We start from the raw sequence: 23,237 nt of genomic DNA on the forward strand, positions 1-23,237 counted from the left end.
TCTAGTAAGTCTAGAAGGGGAGAAATGCCTGCTAAGGTGAACAGGTAATAAAATACAGACAAAACAGTGACACTAACATATGTCTTGAAAGAATGGGAACATTCTGATAATGAGATATAATTAGGAAAATAATTTTCCAGAGATGAAGAAAACCATGAATTAATGGTGAATTAAAAAGGCTAGCATTACATGGTAGTTATAACCAGTACTAACTTGGACAATTAAAGACCTATTCAATTTCTTTTATTTTATATGTTATTTAAAAGCTATGACTTCTGATATCAGGTGAAAAATACCTATGAAAAGAAAAAAAAAATAATGTGTTACTGGTGATGTATATGACATTTATGGTCACTTTAAAGTTATTTTGCATGATATTGCTTAGATTTATAGTTTCATCCAAATATCTAAGACAGATAGTCATAGAATTTAGGATATTGTCTTACACATAGTAAAAGCTTAACCTAAACTAAATTCATTGGTTAATTTTGGCCTTAAGACAAATTATATAAAAGATTAACACTTAGAAGTGATCTTGGAAAACAGAATATTCAACACTATCTCTAGAAGAGATGATACAACCAAAAAAATTGTGAATACTAAGAAATATATGGAATCATTTAGTCAACAGCCACTATCCTTCCCTAACTTTCATTTTCCTAATGTAGAAACTAAGGCTTAGAGAAAAAAAAATATATATATATACACATATATACACATATATATTTACAGGTTCTGAATTCAATATTTTCATAACCAGAAGAAAGTGACAAAATGGAAAGAAGTAATGTTACCTTTGTGATGGAATTCATTCTTCTGGGATTTTCTGACCTTCCCAAACTCCGAAGTCTCTTATTTGGAATTTTTTTAATCATCTATATGTGTATACTTGTAGGAAATGGCCTGCTCATTATTATAACTAAGATAAATCCTGCTCTTCAGACTCCCATGTACTTTTTCCTTGGAAACTTTTCCTTCTTGGAAATCTGTTACACATCAGTCACTCTCCCTAGAATACTAAGAGATATTTGGACTCAGAAAGGAAACATTCCATTTCTGTCGTGTGCTATACAAATTTGCTCCTTATACATTCTAGGAATTGCAGAGTGCTTACTCCTGGCTGTGATGGCTTATGATAGATATGTAGCCATCTGTAAACCTCTTTACTATCCTCTCATCATGAATCATAAGTTATGTGTCAAACTGGTGATTGCCTCCTGGATCACGGCAATACCAGTCCAGATAGGAGTCACATACAAAATTTTCTCTATGAACTTTTGTGGATCTAACAAACTCAGTCATATTTTCTGTGATACTCCACCATTACTGGAGATTGCTTGTGGGGACACATCTCAGAAAGAGCTTTCTATTCATGTTAATACTCTGGTTTTTATTATGCTTCCCTTTTTGTTTATACTCATATCTTATGTCAAAATCATCACCACCATCCTGAAGCTGCCATTGACTTCAGGAAAATCCAAAGCCTTTTCTACTTGTTCTTCTCACCTCATAGCTGTATGTTTATTCTTTGGGTCTGGTAGTATTGTGTATTTGCGTCCCAAATCCACTCATTCAGCCAAATCTGACAAAGTTTTCTCTCTTTTCTATACTACTGTGATTCCACTGTTAAATCCCTTGATATATAGCCTGAGGAATAAGGATGTAATTGCTGCACTGAGAAAACTCCTTCCAAAATGATGTAATTTATTAATCAAATGGTCAAATCTAAGAAACTATATAAAATTTTCCTCTCCATTGTCACATTAGTCATAAAAAATAGATTTCTGTTCTTTCATCAAACATCTACAACATGATGAAAACAAAATAGAGAAAATTGTACTTAAAAATACCCACCATCTTCATACAATGTGTAGTTTATTTTACTATACCTTCACTAGGTTGATAAAATTGTTCTTTATTTCACACAGAGACCACTATTAATAGAAATATCAATTGAAAAGTTATCATATTTCATCTTATGGCCCCCAAAGCTTTCAAATTTACTCCTTTTACTTACATTTGCCTCTTTAAATAATGTCAATTTTAACTAAGTATATGTGTGTGTTTAATTCTGTTAATATTTTTTTTTAAAACTACAAAGTGCCAAGAAATATGTTGTTCTGGAGATGCAAATAAGAATATAGATAGTCCCTTCACCTCGAGTAGTTCAAAATCTAATGAGGGAATGAAACATAAAATCAAGCTGGAACTGGGATGGGAAAATGAGATAGGACTCAAGGGCTACCTGGTGCTGGGAGAATGATGCTCTATGGAGTCAAAACAAAGCAGAACTGCTCTTAAGGAATTAAATGGGAAGGGAGAATAAAAACAGACACATAGATAAACAAAGAGATAGAGAGACAGGAACAGAGAGAAGGAGCCAGAGACACACAGAGAGAAGGGAAGAGAGAGACTGAGAAAGGGAAGCAGAAAGAGAGAGAGAGAGAGAGAGAGAGAGAGAGAGAGAGAAATGGAGAGACAGAGAAACAGGGTGACAGAGAGACAGAGAGACTTAGAGTGAAAGATAGGGATAAAAAACGAGGCAGGAAAAGAGAGAGACATAGGCAAAGGGAAAGGGAGGAAAAGTAAGAGACAACGAGAGAGATAGGAAGAGAAAGGGAGAAAAACAGAAACAAAAAAAAAAAGATAGATACAGAAAAATAAAGACAGAGGCAGAAAGACAGATTCGGAGAGAAACAGAGACAAAAATACAGACAGAGACAGAGATACAGAAACAGAGAGACAAGGAGAGATAAACAGAGACAGAAAGACAGAGAAACACAGAGACAGGAACACAGAGAGAGAGGCAGAGACACAGAAACAGAGAGACAGATACAGAGACAAAGAGAAATAAACAGAGACAGAAAGACAGAGACACACAGAGAGACAGAGATGGAGACAGAAAATGAGACAGAAAGTGAGACAAAGAGATAGTGACACAGAAAGAGAATAACACAGAGACAGAGAAAGAGATACAGAGAGAGATGGAAACATAGAGACAAACTGACAGAAAGAAAGCAATGCAGAGGGGCAAACAGAGTGTTAGACAACATCAGAAAGGGAGTATTGAAACAGAAAAAAAGAGATAGAATGACAGGGACAAAAATAAAGACAGAGAGAAACAGAGACACATAGAGAGAGACTGAGATAGAGATGGAAACAGAGACAGAGACACAGAGAGACACTGAGAGACCAAGAAACAGAAATAGGAGGACATACAGAGACAGAGACATAGGGAGAGACAGAGAAGCACACATAATAGAGGCAGAGATAAGGAGACAACCAGAGAAAGAAACAAGAACAGAGATAGAGATGGAAACAGAGCAAAGGAGATAGACAGAAAGAGAAAGAGAAAGAGACATTTTTTTAGAGAGAGACAGATACAGAGAGAGGGAAACAGAGCCAGAGAGACAGGGGAAAAAAAGAGTTAGACAAAGAGAGAGACAGACACACAGAAAAAAGAACAGAGACAGACAAACAGGTAGGCAGACAGAGAAACTCAAACAGAGAGAGTGGCAAAAAGGAACAGAGATAAAGAGCAAGACAGAGACACAGAGACAGAGACAGAAAGACAGAAGCAGAGATAGGGAGACAGGGAAAGATAGGGAACAAGGAAAAAGAGAAAAAGAGGAAGAGAGACAGTCATAGAAACTGAAAGACAGAAACAGGGAGACAGAGACAGAGACAGAAATAGGAGGCAGTGAGAGGGAGATCCAGACAGAAATAGAGAGCTGGAGAGAAAGACAGAGAGAAACAGAGAGACAGAGAGCAAGAAATAGAGAGAGGACAGGAAAAAAAAGAGTGATAGAGACAAATAAAGACAGAAACTCAAAGATACACAGAGACAGATCCAAAAAATAGAGATAGAGACAGACCCAGAGAAGGAAGAAGGACGAGTGACAGGGAGACACAAAAAGACAGAAAGAGAGAGAGATGCAGAGACAGAGAGAGACAGAGACAGAGAAAGAGAGAGATGGAGAAACAGAAAAAAAAAAAAGCAGCACAGAGACCCAGACAAAAAAGAGACAGCGAAACAGAAACAGAGGCAGAGACAAAGATGCAGAGGAGGCAGAGAGAGAGACAAGGAGAGAAGATGAGAGAGAGAGAGAGACAGAGAGAGAGAGACAGAGACAGAGACAGAGACAATTGTGATGAGAGCAAGATTCATATGATACCCAATGCCTGCCCTCCAAAGTAATAGGGTTTTCATGTCTTCATACAGATTAATTTACCACATTCTATCTCTTCTTTCTTTTCACATCCAGAGAAGTTTTATTATAATGCTCCTTAGAGTTTTTATTTTGGGATTTCTTTCCTTAGGTGGTCCATGAATTCTTTCAGTGTTCTTTTGCTCTCTGTTTCCAGGATTTCAGGGCAGTTTTGCTTAATAAGTTTTTTGAAAGTTGCTCTTCAGATTCTCTCTTTGATTCATATTCTATGAAGTCCAAAGATTCCAAGAATGTTTCTTCTGGATTTATTAGTTAGGTCAGTTGTTTTTTTCCTATTAGGTATTAAACATTTTCTTCACGCTTTTGAATTTGGCATATGTTTGATTGTTTCTTATTGCCTCCAAGAGTAATTAGCATTTATCCATCCAATTAGAACTTTTATGGATATTTTTCCTCAGTTTTGTACTTCCTTTTCTATTTGGTCAACTGTACTTTTTAAAGAATTGCTTTCCTCAATGGATTTTTGCTCATCCTTTTCCATTTTGCTTCCATTTTACCAAGTACATTTTTAAGTACTTGTTTTCTTTTTCCAAGGTGTTGACTTTTTTTTCTAATCCCATTTTTGTTTGGGGCTTTGTCAATAGGTCTTTTTTTCATTGTTGTCCTCTTTTGAGTTTCTTTCTTTATCTCCCCTCTCACAATAATAACATTTTTTTTATATGGTGCTTCACTGATGTTATGCAGAAGACCAGGAGACTCTTATGTGGTACTATACTTAAGGAATGGGGTGAGGCAGTAGTTGGTGATCCTAAAGTCCATTGGGATCTGACAACTTATCATGTGCTAACATGGGGTATTTGTAATGGGTCTGGCATGTGTTGAGGCTGGTGGATAATTTCTATCTTTCCTGAGGTTATGCTTAAGCATATGATGGCCTGGTCTAACATGTGCAGGTTGCCCTTGTTCAGGGCTGTGGTGAATCACATAGTGGTTTTCTGAGCTAGAGTCTGCCCATTCCCCTGGCTATGTTGATTCTGTGGTGTGTATGAAGTTTCCTCATTTTTGTCTAGTACTGCACTGGGCCTCAGGACATCCCAATTGCTTGCTTAGGTGAGGTTTATTAATAATTTCAAGTATATTTTCATTAATTTTCTTATCATTTTCTTTTTTTTCCTGTAAATTGTTTTTCACTTCAATGGGCCATTTTTTTTTTTAATTTGAGGCCTATCTCTCTCCTTGGTTCCAAGAGCTCCCATTGATAGCCCTTTTGCCTCTGCCAGCTTCAGCCTCCATCTCTCTCTGAATCCTTCATTCTGTCCATCTGAATCCTGGCTTCTCAATCTCCCAAAAGTCTCTAGTTGGCTTGTGGGAGCTCCTTATATATGATCTCTTAAAGGTGTGAACTCAAAGGTTGACTCGTACTCTGAGAGTGGATTTGTGGGAGCTGTGGTTTGTGAATCTCTTCCACTGAACTTGTGAATCTTCTGGACTTGTGAATCTCCTGAAGTGCCTATCAATTTCAGTGACTTAGCACTTTGTAAGAATCCTAACATCCCCTGCTTTCTTTTGATTTAGAACATAGGTGGTCATGACCTCCCTGACTTCTCAAGAAGGTAAGAAACCCCCCCCAAAAAAAATGTGATCACACCTTCCCAGACTGCTCAAAAAAGGACTTAAAACACCATAAAAAAGGAGGTGGTCACACACACCCTGACTTCTCAGGAAGGGAGATGAAAACATCAAAGGAAATGGGAAATCAAATTAGATTAGCGGTTTCTGAAAGGGCTCAATTAAAACAGGTATACATAAATTCATCAATATAGGAGGTATTACTCATAATTACATAAATTACATAAGCACATAGAAATATAACACAGGCTAGTAGGGATGAAACAAATAACATGAATCAACATGAGAATTTATACATGGCCATAAGTCCTGGAAATAGTCCAAAAGGAATCCATTATCCATTAGTTCATGTGCCAGGAATCCAATAATTCCCACAAGCTTTGAAGTCCTGCAATAGTCTCATCAACAATTTTTTCATCTCAAGGAATCCAATGATTCCTGCTGGTTTTAAAGTCCTGAAACAGTCTCTTCTTGTGTTAGGGAATCCAATGATTCCTGAAGATTTTAAAGTTTATTTAATAGTCTCATTGTTAGCCATGCTCTTTCAGTGTCACATGCTTCTTAAATCTTCTCCGTTGTTTTGAGGTTTTTCTCCTTCTCTGTCTCTCTCCAGATGCTCATTGCCACCCATCTGTTTCCTTCTCCATCTGTTACCTTCATCTGTAGGAATTCACGCAAACCCTCTCTCCCAGGCAGTTAATCTCTCTAATTCCCGTCTATTTACCACTTTCTAAATCTCTCCTCATCATCTGGCAATTATATTGAAGCTGTTTGCATTGGACACTGATCTATTGATTTAAAAGGGCTATATTTCCCCCAATTGTAATCCCTTTCTGCTATTTGATTGCTTTTTGATCATGTAATCCCTTTCTGCCATGTGATTACTTTTAGGCTGATGCAACTAAAAAAGCTAGAGTAAAAACAAATTAAAAAAAAAAATCCCAAGTATACACTAACTTTGAAATTCTGAAAATAAAAGGGGAACTTAATAAAACTGAAAAAAAAAAAAGATTGAACTAATAAAACTATGGTTTTATGGGGGGGAAAAACAACAAAATAGATAAATCTTTTGTTAATTTGATCAGAAAAGAATAAAAAAATCAAAATGTTAATATGAAAATTGAAAAGGAACTTTCTTTCAAAGAAGAAATTAAATCAATAATTGGGAGTTATTTTTCCCAACTGTGTGTGGAAAATATAATAATAATCTAAATGAAGTGGATAAATATTTACAAAAATATGGATTTCCCAGATCGAGGAAGAAATAACTTACTTAAATATTCCCATTTTAGAAAAGAAATAGAAAAACTATTAATAAACTCTCTTAGAAAAAAATCTCCAAGGACACATGGATTTACATATGAATTCTACCAAATACTTAAAGAACAATTACTTCCAATATTATGCAAACTCTTTGGAAAAAATAGGGAGAGAAGGAATTCTACGAAATTCTTTTTAGGATGGAGACATAGTGCTGATACCTAAACCAGGTGGGATCAAAAGAGGAAAAGAAAATTATAGAATAATTTCCCTACTGAATATAGATGCAAAAATGTGAATAAAATGTTAACAAAGATATTAGAGAAAGTCATCCCCAGAATAATACACCATGACCAAGTAGGATTTATACCAGGAATACAGGTTTGGTTCAATATTAGGAAAAATATTAGCATAATTGACTACATCAGTAACCAAACTTTCACAAAATTTTTTTTTAATTTCCCTAGATGTAGAAAAAGCATTTGACATAACCCAACACCCATTTCTGTTAAAACACTAGAGAGAATAGTAATAAATGGAGTTTTCCTTAAATTGTTCAATAGTATCTATTTAAAGTCATCAGCAAGAATCAGAAGTAATGGTGATAAACTAGAACCATTCCCAATAAAATCAGGGGTGAAACAAGGTTACCCACTTTCATCATTGCTATAAAACATTGTATTAGAAATGTTAGGTTTGGCAATAAGAGAAGAAAAAGACATTACAGGAATTGGGATAAGTAAAGAGGAAATCAAATCATTACTCTTTGCAGATAATATGATGATACATTTGGAGAATCCCAGAGAATCAAATGAAAAACTACTAGAAACAATTCACTATTTCAGCAGTTGCAGAATACAAAATAAATCCACATAAATTATCAGCATTTTTATATATTACCCACAAAGCCCAGCAGCAAGAGATACAAAGAGAAATTTCATTTAAAATCACTGTAGATATTCTAATATATTTAGGAGTCTACCTGCCAAAGGAAAGTCAAGAACTATTGAACACAATTACAAAATACTTTCCACACAAATAAAATCAGATCTAATCTCATGGGTAGGCCAAGCTAATATAAAAATGACCATACTACTTAAATTAACCTACTTATTCAGTGCCATACCAATCAATTTTCCAAGAAATTACTTCACAGAACAAGAAAAAAATAATAACAAAATTCATCTGGAAGAATAAAAGTCAAGAATTGAAAGGGAATTAATGAAACAAAATGCAAATGAAGGTGGCCTACCTGTACCAGATCTAAAACTATATTATAAAGCAGCAGTCATCAAAACCATTTGTTAATGTCTATGAAATAGAGTAGTCAGTCAGTGGAATAGGATATGTTCACAGGACAAAATAATCAATGACTCTAGTAATGTAGTGTTTGACAAACCCAAAGACCTGAGCTTTTGGGTTAAAAAGTCATAAATTGACAAAAACTGCTGGGAAAATTGGGAAATAGTGTGGCAGAAACTAGGCCATAAACCCACACCTAACACCCTACACCAAGATAACATTGAAATGGGTTCATGATTTAGACATAAAGACTGATATTATAAGCAAATGAGAACATAGGATAGGTTACCTCTCAGATGTGTGGAGAAGGAAGGAATCTGTGACCAAAGAAGAACTAGAATTCATTGTTGAAGGCAAAATAATTTTGACTACATTAAGTTAAAATTTTTTGTACCAATAAAACAATATAGAAAAAATTTGAAGGGAAGCAATAAACTGGAAAAAATGTTTACATTCAAGAGTCTGATAAAGGCATCAGTTCTAAAAAAATAGAGAATTGATTCAAATTCATAAGAATTCAAGCCATTCTCCAGTTGATAAATGACCAAAGGCTATGAATAGACAGTCTTTAGATGAAGAAATTAAAGCCATTTCTAGTCACATGAAGAGGTGCTCTAAATCATTATTGATCAGAGAAATAAAAATTAAGACAGCTCTGAAATACCAATACACACTTCTCAGATTGGCTAAGATGAAAGGAAAAGATAATGATGAATATTCATGGGATGTGGGAAAACTGGGACACTAATACTTTGCTGGTGGAGTTGTGAACTTATCCAATCAAAATTGGAGAGCAATTTGAGTCTATGCCCAAAGGGCTATCAAACTGTGCATGTCCTTTGATCCAGCAGTGTTTCTACTGAAGTTTGTATCCCAAAGAGATCTTAAATGAGGGAAAGGGACCTACACGAGCAAAAATGTTTGTGGCAGCCCTTTCTGTAGTGGCAAGAAATTGGAAACTGAATGGATGCCTATCAGTTGGAGAGTGGCTGAATAAGTTATGATACATGAATGTTATGGAATATGATTGTTCTTTAAGAAATGATTACCAGGATGAATACAGAGAGACTTGGAGAGTTACACGAACTGATGTTAAGTGAAATGAGCAGAACCAGGAGACTGTTATATACTTCAACAACGATACTGTATGAGGATGTATTCTGATGGAAGTGGATTTCCTCGACAAAGAGATCTAACAGTTTCAATTTATCAATGATGGACAGAAGCAGCTACACCCAAAGAAAGAACAATGGGAAATGAAAGTACTATTTGCATTTTTGTTTTTCTTCCTGGGTTATTTTTACCTTCTGAATCCAATTCTTCCTGTGCAAGAAGAGCACTGTTTGGTTCTGTGTGCATATATTGTATCTAGGATATACTGTGCCATATTTAACATGTATAGGATTGCTTGCCATCTCAGGGAGGGGATGGATGGAGAGAGGGGGAAAGTTGGAACAGAAGTGAGTGCAAGGGATAATGTTGTAAAAAATTACCCAGGCATGGATTCTGTCAATAAAAAGTTATAATTATGCAAAAATAAAGAAAAAAAAAAGAAATGATTAGCAGAATGACCTCGGAGAGGCCTGGAGAGACTTACATGAACTGACGCTAAACAGAAAGACCAGAACCAGGATATCATTGTACAGGACACCAACAATATTAAAAAAATAATAATAATAATCACTTCTTGTATATCTTCGACAATGAGAAGATCTAATTCAGTTCCAATTAATCAATGATGGACAGAATCAGCTACACCCAGGGAAAGAACTCAGGGAAAGAAAAATAAAAATTGAACAGAATTGTGGGGAATTGAATGTGGACTACTTGCATTTTTATTTTTCTTCCCAGGTTATTTTTACCTTCTGAATCTGATTTTTCTTGTGCAACAAGAGAACTGTATGGCTCTGTATACATATATTGTATTTAAAATATACTTTAACATGTTTAACATGTATGAGACTGCCTGCCATCCAGTGGAGGGGGTGGAAGGAGGGAAGGGAAAAGTTGAAACAGAAGTGAGTTCAAGGGACTATGTTGAAAAATTACCAATGCAAATGTTCTGTCAATAAAAAAAAGTTATAATAAAAAAATAATAATCACTTCTGATTGACACAGTTCTTTTCAACAATAAGACTAGTTCTAATGACATTGAGATGAAGAGAGCCATCTATATCCAGAGAGGGGACTATATGACCTGCATATGGATCACAAAATAGTATTTTTACTCTTTTGTTGTTTCTTTGCATTTTATTTTCTTTATCATTTGTTTTTTTGATTGATTTGATTTTTCTTGTGCAGTAAGATAATCATATAAATATATGTGCATATCTTTGATTTAAAATATATTTTTATGATGTTCTTATGATTACTTGCAATTTAAGGGAAGGAATGGGGGTGTGGGGAAAATTGGAATATAAGATTGTTCAAGGGTTAATGTTGAAAAATTATCCATGCATATATTTTAAAAATAAAAAACTTTAAAAAACAAAAACAAAAAAAATAATATGTGACATATCAGAGGAAATGCAGCAGTACTCTGTGGGGTACTTAGTGTTCACTCAGGCCTGGAGAAGTATCACAAAGAGAAGGACACAGCAGCCCATATCAAGAAGGAGTTTGACCAGAAGTATAATCTCAGTTGGCATTAGAAGGAGAAACTTCAGCAACTAAGTGATCCACAAAACAGTACTACATCCACTTCTACATGAGCCAGGTCATCATTCTCTTGTTCAAGTCTGTTGAAAATACAGGCTGTGCCTTCTGCCCCAACCAGCTAAATCACAAGGATTGTAGCCTGAACTCCAAATACCAGAGACTGAACTATCTTCAGCATTGCCATGGGAATACTTCAAACTTTGAGCCTTTATTGTATTGTTGCAGAGGGCATCCTATAAACCAGTTTATTGTGGTTATAAAACAGCAAAACAAAAAAAAAATATTTCCCAATTTCTTCTTAATTTCATTTAAGAGTACTCATAGGTCTATGTTTGACACATCTATTATATTTAATGCTTAGTGGTTCTGTTGAAAAGAAAGTCTTAATCTGTATTGAGAGAAGGCATTTCCTCACTGGGGAATTCCTCATACAAATGAAATCACAGGTCCAATTTCCTTTCCTTATTTCACCTACAAATCCAGCCCTTTGCTTACTCATGCTTCTTCATGATATCTCTGTTAGGATTTTGGAAATTCACATCCTCTGAGTAGGATTACATTGAATTATCATTACCTGTGATCATATTAACATTCCAAATAGAATGTAAGTTCTTGGAGAAAAAAAAGAGAGAAAGAGAGAAATATCAATCCTCTGCACCCTTGCCCATTTCCTCAAAAATTTGGTAGTTTATTTATTTATTTATTTTATTTCCATGATTTTATTTCCTTCTTGGAATGAATTTAGCAAGCTTACATCTTAGCTCAAATTAAAACTCAATGTAATTCAATACATTTATGTGTGTATGTCCTTGCTTGTGCATATATGTATTTCAATGTTTGTGCATATATACAAACATGTTTAATTAATTTTTTAAATTCTCTGTTTAACAGATATTATATTAGAAATGAATAGATCAAAAATTCAGACTAAAATTATGAGTAAGGAAAAATACAATAAATTTAATGCTATTAATTTATTTCTATAGAAGACTGATTCTCTAAAATACCGCATAGTATTTTAGACACTCAGTAAAAGAAAAAAAAATTGGAAGTAGAAATTATCCCCAAACTAATATCATAATGATGATCTACTCCTTTAAATATTCATTCATTAATGATCTTTTATGTTCAAGACATACGGAGACATACCAAAAAAAAAAATTCATTGTTGTCAAAAGAATTACAGTCTCAGAAACATGAGATCCATAAATGAAAAGATTCAAGAAGGTAGCAGAAGACATATATGTATATATTCACATACACACACACATATATTCTCATCTCTAAATATTCTTGAGTGGTAGAAATGTCTGCTACATACTGTCTCATTATCTTAGCTATTGGGCAATGTCATACAGAGGAAAGAGTGAATTGAGACAGAAATTGAGAGAATGTTGAGATTCTGACAATGTGAGATAATTAGGAAAAATTTTTCAGCCAGGAAAAAAAAAAAAAACAACCCAACAACAAAGCTTAAAAGGGGTATACAGACTAGCTATATAAGGGAAGGTTAAAAAAAAAAGAAAAGAAAGATTAAGAAGGATAGAGTATATTAATTCACCAACATCATAACTCCCCATGCCCTCTTTTCCCTTCCAGCCAGGTATTTTTTCCCTAAGATATAAACTGAGGTCTAAAGAAAGAAATTCACTTGCTTGTTCTGAATTCAATATTTTCCCAGACAGGAAGAAACTGACAAAAATGAAAGAAGTAATATTTCACTTGTGGCGGAATTCATTCTCCTGGGATTTTCTGAACATTCCAAGTACTAACTGCTTCTATTTGAAATTCTCTTAGTTATCTATATGAGTAGACTTATTGGAAATAGCATTCTTATTCTCATAACTAAGATGAAGCCTGCTCTTTAAACTGACAGGTACTTTTTTTCCTTGGAAATGTTTCCTTCTTGGAAATTTGTTACACATCAATCACTCTCCCTAGAATGCTACGAGATATTTGGACTCAGAAGGGAAACATCCTATTCTTGTCCTGTGCTTCACTAATTTACTTTCTTTATATTATAGGAGTTGCAAAGTATTTACTCCTGACTATGATAGCTTCTGACAGATGTGGCCATTTGTAAGCCTCTTAACTATCTTCTCATCATGAATCACAAGATGTATGTCCAACTGGTGATTGCTTCCTGCATCACTGGTACACTAACTTAGCTAGAACTCACACACTAAATTTTCTCTCCAAACTATTGTGATTTTAACAAATTCAAATATTTTTTATGTGATGCTCCACCATTACTAGAGGTTGCCTTTGGGAATACATATCAGAATGATCTCTCTGTATTCAGTTTTTGGTCATGATTCCATTCGTATTGACATTCATCTTGTATGTCAAAATCAACACTACATCCTAAAGCTGGCATCAACTTGAGGGAAATCCAAACCCTTTACTTTTCTAATTGTTTCTAAGTTTATTCTATGAGTCTAGTGGTAATATGTATCTTTGAACCAAATTTGGATTATTTCCTTTTTTAGATACCATTTATCAAGATTTCATTTGCTTCCTTATCATTTTTAATTATTTATATTTGATTTTTCTTTATCTGGAGAAGAGGATTATTATTTGCATTTTTTTTGTTTTGTTTCTTTTCTTTTCTTTTTTTTTTTTCTTCATTTGAAACATAATAAATCCTATTCCAGGCCCTTACCTTTACTTTTTGCAAACAACTATTGTAGGATTCGGTTTTTCATCCATTCTTCCATTTTCTTCCATTTTATGGGATAGTATATTCTATTCACATCCACACTTACAATATTTCACTCTGTATTTCACTACTTCCTTTTTTTCCTCATGTTAGTCTTGTCTCTCCTTTCACGCTGTCTCTACTTGAGAGAGTTTGATTCTATCTACAACCTAGCCCAGTTTGTATTCTGTTCTGTTACTTCCCCTTTCATTTAATTATTTTCCTCAATTCTTCCTTTTCTGTTAGGTAACATATATTTCTATTTCCAATTGCTTGTGTATATTATTTTTTCTTTGAGCAAATATTGATGAGAATTAAGGTTCAAGTGATGCCCATCACTAACCATCCCATCCATCATCCACCTGTAATAGATTTTTCATGTCTCTTCATGGGAAATGATTGACTTTATTCTACCTCTTCGTTCTTTTTACAGCCAGTGGACTCATTTATCTCATCCATTATTTATGTTTTATGTTATTCTCTCAAATTCATCTTATATCCATAACTCCTGTCTATCTTCACCCTTCTAAGTTTTCTATTAATGGTGATATTTTTAAGAATTAAAAGTCCAATCTCCCATATATGGAGATGGAGACAATTCAACTTCATGGAATCATTTATGTTTTCTTTGTTTTTTTTCTTCTTTTAAGACTTCTTTGGGGTATTGATATTAGAGATCAAATGCTTTGTTCTAGTATGAGTCTTATGAAAGCATATATATATAAATGACTATTTTCCTAATGAAGTTTTTACTCTTAATCTTACTAGGAGGTGATTCTTGGTTGTAGTCCTACCTCTTTTGCCTTCTGGAATAAAATATTCTATAAACACTTATCCTTTAATAGTGCAGCTACAAAATCCTTTGTAAATTCGAATTTTAACTCTTCAATATTTGCATTGTTTCTGTCAAATTACTTTTTTTTTCTTTTGACTTCATAGTCCTGATATTTAACTATAAACTTCTTAGGAGTTTTTATCTTGGTATCTCTTTCCTGAGGTGATCTGTGAATTCTTTAATCTTTATTTGCCCTCTGGTTCAAGGACCTCAGAGCACTTTTCCTTGATATTTTCTAGAGAGGTGCTACCATGGTCCCCTTTTTTATTATGCCTGTTAGGGACTTAAGAGATTCTGTCTTCTGGATATATTTTCCAGCTCAGCTATTTCTTTACTGAGGTATTTCACATTTTTTCCCATTCCTTGATGTTTTACAATCTGTTTTATTGAATGTTATTGCTTCATAGAATCATTGGCTTCAACCTGCCCAATAATAACATTGAAGGAGTTGTTTCCTCTGTTTTTTATTTCTTTTTTTTTCCCATTTGCCCAATTGTACTAATGAAGGAATTGTTTTCCTTAGTGGACTTTTGTGTCTTTTTTCTGTTTGGTCAAATTTATTTTTAAGCAATTTTTGTTGTGTTGTTGTTGTTGTTGTTTGTTTGTTTGTTTGTTTCAGGATTTTGATTCTATTACTCTTTCTTTATAATTACATTATTTTGGGGGCTTTGCCCATAGATGTTTTGATATTGCTGTGCTCTTTTGAATTTGTGTCAATCTCCTCTATCATCATAATACCTTTTTCTGGTCAGATTCGTTTTTGTTGTAGTTTTTGCCCATTCTTTAAACAGTTTCCCTTACTTTAAAATTTAAGCACTGTTTCCAGGTTTAAAGAGATCTTGTCTCAGGCTTCTTGTTCGGGGGGCTGCATACCCTTACTGTTTACCTGATGCTGCACTCATTCAAAATGTTATCATTCAAATAATGGGCTGGGGGAGATCAATAGAAAGTAGTGACCTTCCAATTTTTAGATAGTAAGGAATCAAGACAGTCAGGATTGCCATAAGTTTCCATGGCTCAACTGCCCAGATTTTTCTAGCATATAACATGGCCTCATTAAGTGATGTTTAGAAGACTGGCCTTTGATTCAGAAGTTCCTTCTCATTAAAATTTCATAAGAATCATGGGAAAATGTCCTCAGAGAGATAAAGGGGCAGGCATCATTTCTACTTAAACAATGTAGTGATTTGATCTAAATATATTTTTTTCTAAAGACTGCTTCCCTTTTCAAAGTTAGGTGGAATATTGCAGTATCTAATAATTCTTAAAGGAGCAAATAAATACTTAGTAGCAAGTTGTTCAGATATCTGAATTCAAATCACCCTTTTATACTTAGTCAATATATTAAGACACTCCAAGATAAAATCTCCTCATGTATTAAATGGAATTACCTGTACTAATCATACTGGAAAGGCGGTATGAGGAAAAGATGTGATGATATATGTAAAGAGCTTGCCAAAACCTAATTTTGTTGATTATTATTTTTTTTTCATTTTTTCAATATAGGAATTGAAGTACCTGAATATGGTTTGATTTCTTCTAATAAAGGTAAGGGTTATTCTTTTGCTTAATCACATTCAAATTCTCTGATTATGAAGAATTTTGTAGACCCACTCATCTAGAAGCTTCCTGAAAGTTTTAAAATATACAGTAAAATTTGGGACTCACATATTCAGGGGAAACTGCCCAATGAATGAATTTTATTTTTCCCACAATAAACTCTGACCTTTGTACTAAATGAAAAATTAAAGCAAAGGAAAAAAAAAATCTTATTAGCATCATGTTCTCCACGGCCAGCTAAATAACAGAGTGATTTTTTTCAGTTGCTTTTATTTTTCTTCCTTAATACCCCTCTTTTTTTTTTTTTGCTACATTACAATAAGTACCTAGTTTAGAACCATGTTTATATAGTGACAAAGGAAACAGTTTCGTTTTCTATTTACTATGATAATTTGTCTATATTTCCTATAAATTATTTAACATATTTTCTTCCATTTTAATTTTAAATATAAGCAATCAAATAAACCTTATAAATGAAATTGATAACTTTGTTAATTCTTCATAACCATCATTCTCCACATCTACAATGCAGATCAGCCTAAACAGTGAAGGTAGGTACCAAACAGTATAATCTATGCTTCCACCAATTTGACCCAAATGAAGATTTAGCTAGTTATGTGGTACAATGCCAGGTGTAGTTTCTGAGTTTAAATGTGGTCTCAAACACTAATTATCACTGTGATCAATTATTTAACCCAGTCTGTCTCCATTTTTTTCAACTAAAAAGAATCGAAGAAGGGTATGCCCAATCATTCACTGTCTTTGCCAAGAAACCTCCCAAATAGGTCTCAAAAAGTCAGGCATGCCTATAATAACAGAACAGCAACAATAAATATTTGGAAATTTGGTGGGTTCAATTTTATATGAGAATCTTAGATTTATATATTAGTTGGTAGATGAGAAATATTTATGCTGAAAATACAGAATGAAATTATTCACGGGACTCCAAAAAATTACCTGAAATTGGTTTCCTGCAACAGGCAAAATTATTGCCCACAATTTCCCATGTATACTGTAATTAATTAAGAAAAAAAAAAGCTAAAGAACTCAAAATTATTTTAATTGATTAACTGTTAAAAGTTAAGAACAAATTAATTTTCTATAACATGTGAAATAAAAGATTTGAAAATATGAAATCCAATCCAAAGTAATCGTTCAAGTTTTTGTTTTGGATGAGTTGTGTGCTATCAAATAGTCTCAAATATATATTCGGTGAGTCTATAGCCAATAAGTTGGCAATGTAATACTTTAAAATGAAATTTTTGCTCTGATACAATCAGAGGATGTTAATGACTTATGATTATCAATAAGATTGTTACTAGGTTAGGATAGGATAAAATTATGATGAAATGATGGTGATGAAATGATGCCTTGAATTGAGGTGTGCCAGGTTTTATAATGTTTAAAATGTTCTGGATGCACCATTTAAGTTAATGTTCCTAACAGAAGGCAAGTGGAAATGGGAATTTTTTTTCATTTTGTATGTTAAAAATCTAATTTATAAAAATTATAATAACTTAATAGAGTCTACTTATTTTGCTTATGATAGATTCAGGACTCTAAGCAAAAGGCAATCATCTGCATTACAGTTTAAAAATGAGTATTATCTCCTCTTACCTAAATTCAGAAAATGAGGTTGAAGGTGAATGGTATTAAGAGTTTAAATGATATTGAAATATTCCTTGGTCAGAGTAGCATATACATTGAATTAAATAAAAGGGACCACAAAAGATAATTACTTTAATTCTTTTTTTTTGTATAATAAGGCAAAATAAATTTAAATCATTTACTGAGGGAAACAGATAATAAGCACCAGAAGCAAGATTTGAATACATGTTTTTTTGACTACAGATTAAATGTGTTTCATAGTATTCCCAATAACACATTGAAAAACCTAACATAGCTGGAGTGATAGCTAACTTTGAGTAAAGACTAACTTTATTGCATTAAATATATATATATATATATATATATATATATATATATATAAATATAAATTCTTATTGTTTTGTTGTAACAAATATAAATCACTTGTCCTTGGCCATTCCTTTAACTCTCACTATTACTATATGATTTTACTTAATTCCTACATTGAATAGATTCACCAGGGTCCTGTCTGAACACAGGTTATAACTTAATATAGCTCAAAATAGTAATATGTGTATGTATCAGTATATGCATATTTGTATATGTGTGTGTGTATACACACAGACATATAGAAAGACAAATGTATGTATATATGTATATATATATATGCATTGATATACATTTTAAGGTGTTTCTGTGTTTGATTTAATGTTTAATAGATATTGCATTGAGGATGAAGAGACAAAAAGTTCACACTAAAATATGAAATGAGAAGTATAATGAATTTAATGCTATTTGTCTATTATCACAGTTGTCCAAATCAATGATATGATATTTTAAACATTAGTCAATAAAAGAAATATTTGGGAATAGGATGGATTACTGAATTCATATAATGGTGATCCTTGTCCTCAAATAAATGCTCATTAAAAAATTGTTATGTTCAAGATATATGAAGATATAATAGACAAGATACTTGTCAAAAAACTTCAGATTCTTTGTAAAAATATGAATTTTTTACCTTATTTCTTTAAAATTTTACCTTACTTTTACAAATACATGCAAAGATTGTTCTCCACATTCCTCTTCCTAAAATCGTGGGTTCTAGATTTTTCTCCCTATCTTCCCTCCTTCCCTTCCTCAATATAGAAAACAATCTGATATAGATTAAATGTATGAAAATTTTCTAAATGTATTCCTATATTCATAATGTTGAGGGGGAAAATCAGATCAAGAAAAAAAAGAAAAAGGAAGAAAACAACAATAACAAAATGTGAAAATATTAAGCTTTTATCGACATTCAGTCTCTTAAGAAATATCTCTGGATGTAGATGAAAATTTCCATCACAAGTATATTGTAATTGCCTTTAATCACTTATTGTTGAAAAGAGCCAAGTCCATCACAATTAATCACCACATAATCTTTTTACTACTGTGTATAGGATTCCCTTGGTTTGACAAATTTCATATAATACCAATTCATGTAAAATCATGGAACCTATATGGCATACAAATATGAAAATATTTCTTAATGTAGCAAAAGGAACATATACGTTAGTTATCAATTTCAAGGTATAATTCTCATTATCTTGTTAGTCAAGGAAGGGAAAAATTCCTGCTAGCTAACATGATCAGGGAATGCCACACAGACAAAACAGTGATTCTGAAATAGGTCTTCAGAGTTTGGACCATGTTGATAATGAGAGATAATTAGGAAAATAAAAATTCCAGGGAGGAAGAAAATCATGAATTAATCACGAATTAAAATGGCTAACATAACATGACAGTTATAACCTGTATTAATTATGGAAATTAATCTATTACATTTCTTCTATGTTATATATTATTTAAAAGTTATAACTTTTGGTATCCAGAGAAAAGTGACTTGGAAAAGAAAAATATTAATGGTTATTCTGTATGATATTGCTTAGATTCATAGTTTCACCCAAATATCTAGGACAGATGGTCATAGAAGTAAGAACATTATCTATTTCAAAATCAAAACCTAACCTAAATTCAGTGGTTAATGTTGGCCTTAGGACAAATAATATAGAAGGTTAACATTTAGAAGTGACCTTGGAGAATAGAATATGAAAAACTGATTGCCTAAAAGGAAGATTCAGCAAAAAAAAAAAGAAAAGTAAAAGCTAAAATAGACATATGGGATCATATAATCAACAACCACTGTCCCTCCCCAACTTTTATTTTCCTAATCTAGAAACAAAGGGCTAGAGAAACAAAATTATTTACTGATTCTGAATTCAATATTTCCATAGCCAGAAGAAATTGACAAAATGGAAAGAAACAATGTTACGTTTGTGGTGGAATTCATTCTCCTGGGATTTTCTGATCTTCCCAACCTTCGAAGTCTCTTATTTGGAATTTTCTTAGTCATCTATATTAGTATACTTGTAGGAAATGGCCTGCTCATTACTCTGACTAAGATGAATCCTGCTCTTCAAACCCCCATGTACTTTTTCCTTGGAAACTTTTCCCTCTTGGAAATTGGTTACACCTCAGTCACTATCCCTAGAATGCTAAGAGATATTTGGACTCAGAAGGGCAATATCCCATTCCTGTCCTGTGCTATGCAAATTTGCTTCCTTTATATTTTAGGAATTGCAGAGTGCTTACTCCTGGCTATGATGGCTTATGATAGATATGTAGCCATTTGCAAGCCTCTTTACTATCCTCTCATCATGAATCATAAGACATGTGTCCAGTTGGTGCTTGCCTCCTGGATCACAGCAACGCCAGCCCAGATAGGACTCACATACCAGATTTTCTCTCTGAACTTTTGTGGTTCGAACATAATCAATCATATTTTCTGTGATACTCCACAATTAGTGGAGATTGCCTGTGGGGACACATCTCAGAAAGAACTTTTGATCTTGCTTAATACTGTCTTTTTTGTCATGATTCCTTTTTTTTTTACACTCATATCCTATATCAAAATTATCACCACCATCCTGAAGCTACCATCAACTTCAGGGAAATCCAAAGCCTTTTCTACTTGTTCTTCTCACCTCATGGTTGTATGTTTATTCTTTGGGTCTGGTAGTATTGTGTATTTGCGTCCCAAATCTAGTCATTCACCCAAATCTGACAAAATCTTCTCTCTTTTCTATACTACTGTGACTCCACTGTTAAATCCCATGATATATAGCTTAAGGAATAAGGATGTAATTGCTGCACTGAGAAAACTTCTTCCAAAATGATGTGATTCATTAATCAAATTGTCAAATGAAAAATATATACTTTTTGTCTCCATTTGTCACAATGGTCATAATAAATAGATTTATATTCTTTCATCAAGCATCTACAACATGCTGAAGGCAAAGTAGAGATGATGATATTTAAAGACTCCCACCATCTTCCAACAATGTCTAGTATATTTTAACAGAACTTCATTGGGTTGATAAAATTGTCTTTTATCTCATACATTAACCACTATCAACAGGTACATCAAATGAAAACTTATTATATTTAGTCTCATTGTCCTTAAACCGTTCAAACTTGCTCCTTTTCATCCCAATTTTCTTCTTTAAATATTGTCCATTTTAAGCAAGTATATATGTATGCATTTTTAATTCATTTTATATTTTTAAATGCTTGATGAGTGCCAAGAAGTATGGTAAGTTCTGGGGATGCAAATAAAAAAAAAATACACTCCCTTCCCTCAAGTGGTTTAAAATCTAATGAGGGAAATAAACATAAACTAAGGGCTACCTAGTGCTGGGAGAATAATGCTTCATGGAGTGAAACAAAGCAGAACTACTCTTAAGGAAAGTACAGGGAAAGAGAGAGTAAGAAACAGAAACAGAGAGACAGAGGCAAAGAGACAGAAAGACAGAGACAGACAAACAGAGACACAGAGAGACAAAGAGGAGAGACAGAGACAGTCAGAGAAACAGAAAAACAATAAGAGAAACACACAGAGACCTAGAGAAAGAGACAGAGATAAAAAAAGAGACATAGACACAAAGAGACACACTCAGAGAGACAGACAAAGAAACAGAGGCAAAGACAGAGACAGAAAGAAAGGGGGACAGAAAGGGAGACAGAGAGACAGAGTAAAACAGAGATAAAGAGAGAAAAGAGGGAAGGACACAGACAGGGAAAGAGAGAAAAAATGAAACAGAGACAGAGAAAAGAGGGAGATACACAAAGAGAGTGACATTTGGAGATGGAGACAGAAAGTGAGACAGAGAGGCAGTGGCAGAGAGGAAAGATTAAGAAAGACACAGAGAAAAAGATGTGTAGAGAGACAGAGAAAGAAAGGCAGGCCAATAATTATATAAAGAGAGAGGAAGATAGAGAGATAGTATCAGAATTTTCAAAATGGGGGGAGGGAGGGAAGAAATGGGGAGAGACACAGAGGGAGACAGACACCAAAAGACAGAGAAAGAAGGACAGAGTCAGAGAGACAGAGAGAGACACACATAGAGACATAGACAGAGATGAAGAGATATTCAGAGAAAAAGACAGAAACAGACTAAGGGAGGCATAGAGACAGAGACAGTAAGAAAGATAAAGACAGAGAGAGGGTGTCCAATCCAGAGACACAGGGAGAAAGAGAAAGACAGAGAAACAAAGACAGAAAGAAAGACAGAGAGAGGGGAGAGAGAGAAAGAGAAACAAAGAGAGAACGGGAGACAGAAACAAAGATAGAAAGATAGGAGAGATAGGAGAGAGGGAGACAAAGAGGAAGAGAGAGAGGGAGTCAAAGTAACAGATACATAGAGACAAGGAGCAGACAGAGATAGAGACAGATATAGAGGGGCATTTATAGAGAAAGAGAGACAGGGAGACACAAAGAAAGAAAGGTAGCTAGAGAAAGAGAGAGAGAAACAGAGAAACAGAGAAGAGAGAGAGAGAGAGAGAGAGAGAGAGAGAGAGAGAGAGAGAGAGAGAGAGAGAGAGAGAGAGGACAGAATTAGAAATAGACACATGCAAAGAGAAACAGAGACAAAGACGGTGAAACAGAAACAGAGAGAGGCAGTGACAAAGACAGAGAGAAGGAAGCAGACATAAAGATAGATAGGGAGGGAAGACGAGAGACAGAGACAGAGACAGACAATACTTATGAGAATAATATTCAAATGATACCCATTGCCTGCCTTCTCATCTTTCCCTCCAATGTAACAATTTTTTTCATGTCTCTTCATATGAAATAATTTACCCAATTCTACCTCTTCCTTCTTTCCACATTTAGAGTATTCCTTTTTGTTATCTCTTATTTACATTTTATGTCATTTCCTCTAATTCAGCTTTTACCCATACCCTCTGTCTATGCATATTTCTTCTAGATATACTAGTAGTGGTATCATTTTTTTTTTTAAAGATTACAAGTCTCATCTTCCCATTTAGTAAGGTAAACAGTTACACAAATTCTTTATATTTTCTTCCCCCCCCCTTTTTAGACTTCTCTTACATATTTATATCAGGGATAAAATGTTTGTTTAATTCTAGTCTTCTTCTTATGAAAGCTTGAAACCATTCTATTTTATTGGAAGATCCTTCTTTTTTTGCACACGAA

General features: G+C 33.7%; 2 protein-coding genes across 2 annotated transcripts; both read left to right on the forward strand.

Annotated features, from left to right (window-relative positions):
* Window positions 1-732: 732 nt before the first annotated feature.
* Window positions 733-1,698, forward strand: LOC127540633 (olfactory receptor 10AG1-like). Its single transcript, XM_051965404.1, has one exon. The coding sequence runs from the start codon at window positions 775-777 to the stop codon at window positions 1,696-1,698; it is 924 nt and encodes a 307-aa protein (XP_051821364.1). The 5' UTR covers window positions 733-774.
* An 18,252-nt stretch (window positions 1,699-19,950) lies between these two features.
* LOC127541857 (olfactory receptor 10AG1-like) lies at window positions 19,951-20,916 on the forward strand. Its single transcript, XM_051967146.1, has one exon. The coding sequence runs from the start codon at window positions 19,993-19,995 to the stop codon at window positions 20,914-20,916; it is 924 nt and encodes a 307-aa protein (XP_051823106.1). The 5' UTR covers window positions 19,951-19,992.
* The last annotated feature ends 2,321 nt before the right edge of the window (window positions 20,917-23,237 follow it).

Source organism: Antechinus flavipes, chromosome 6 (genome assembly GCF_016432865.1).
Source record: "Antechinus flavipes isolate AdamAnt ecotype Samford, QLD, Australia chromosome 6, AdamAnt_v2, whole genome shotgun sequence".
Classification (NCBI taxonomy): Eukaryota; Metazoa; Chordata; class Mammalia; order Dasyuromorphia; family Dasyuridae; genus Antechinus; species Antechinus flavipes.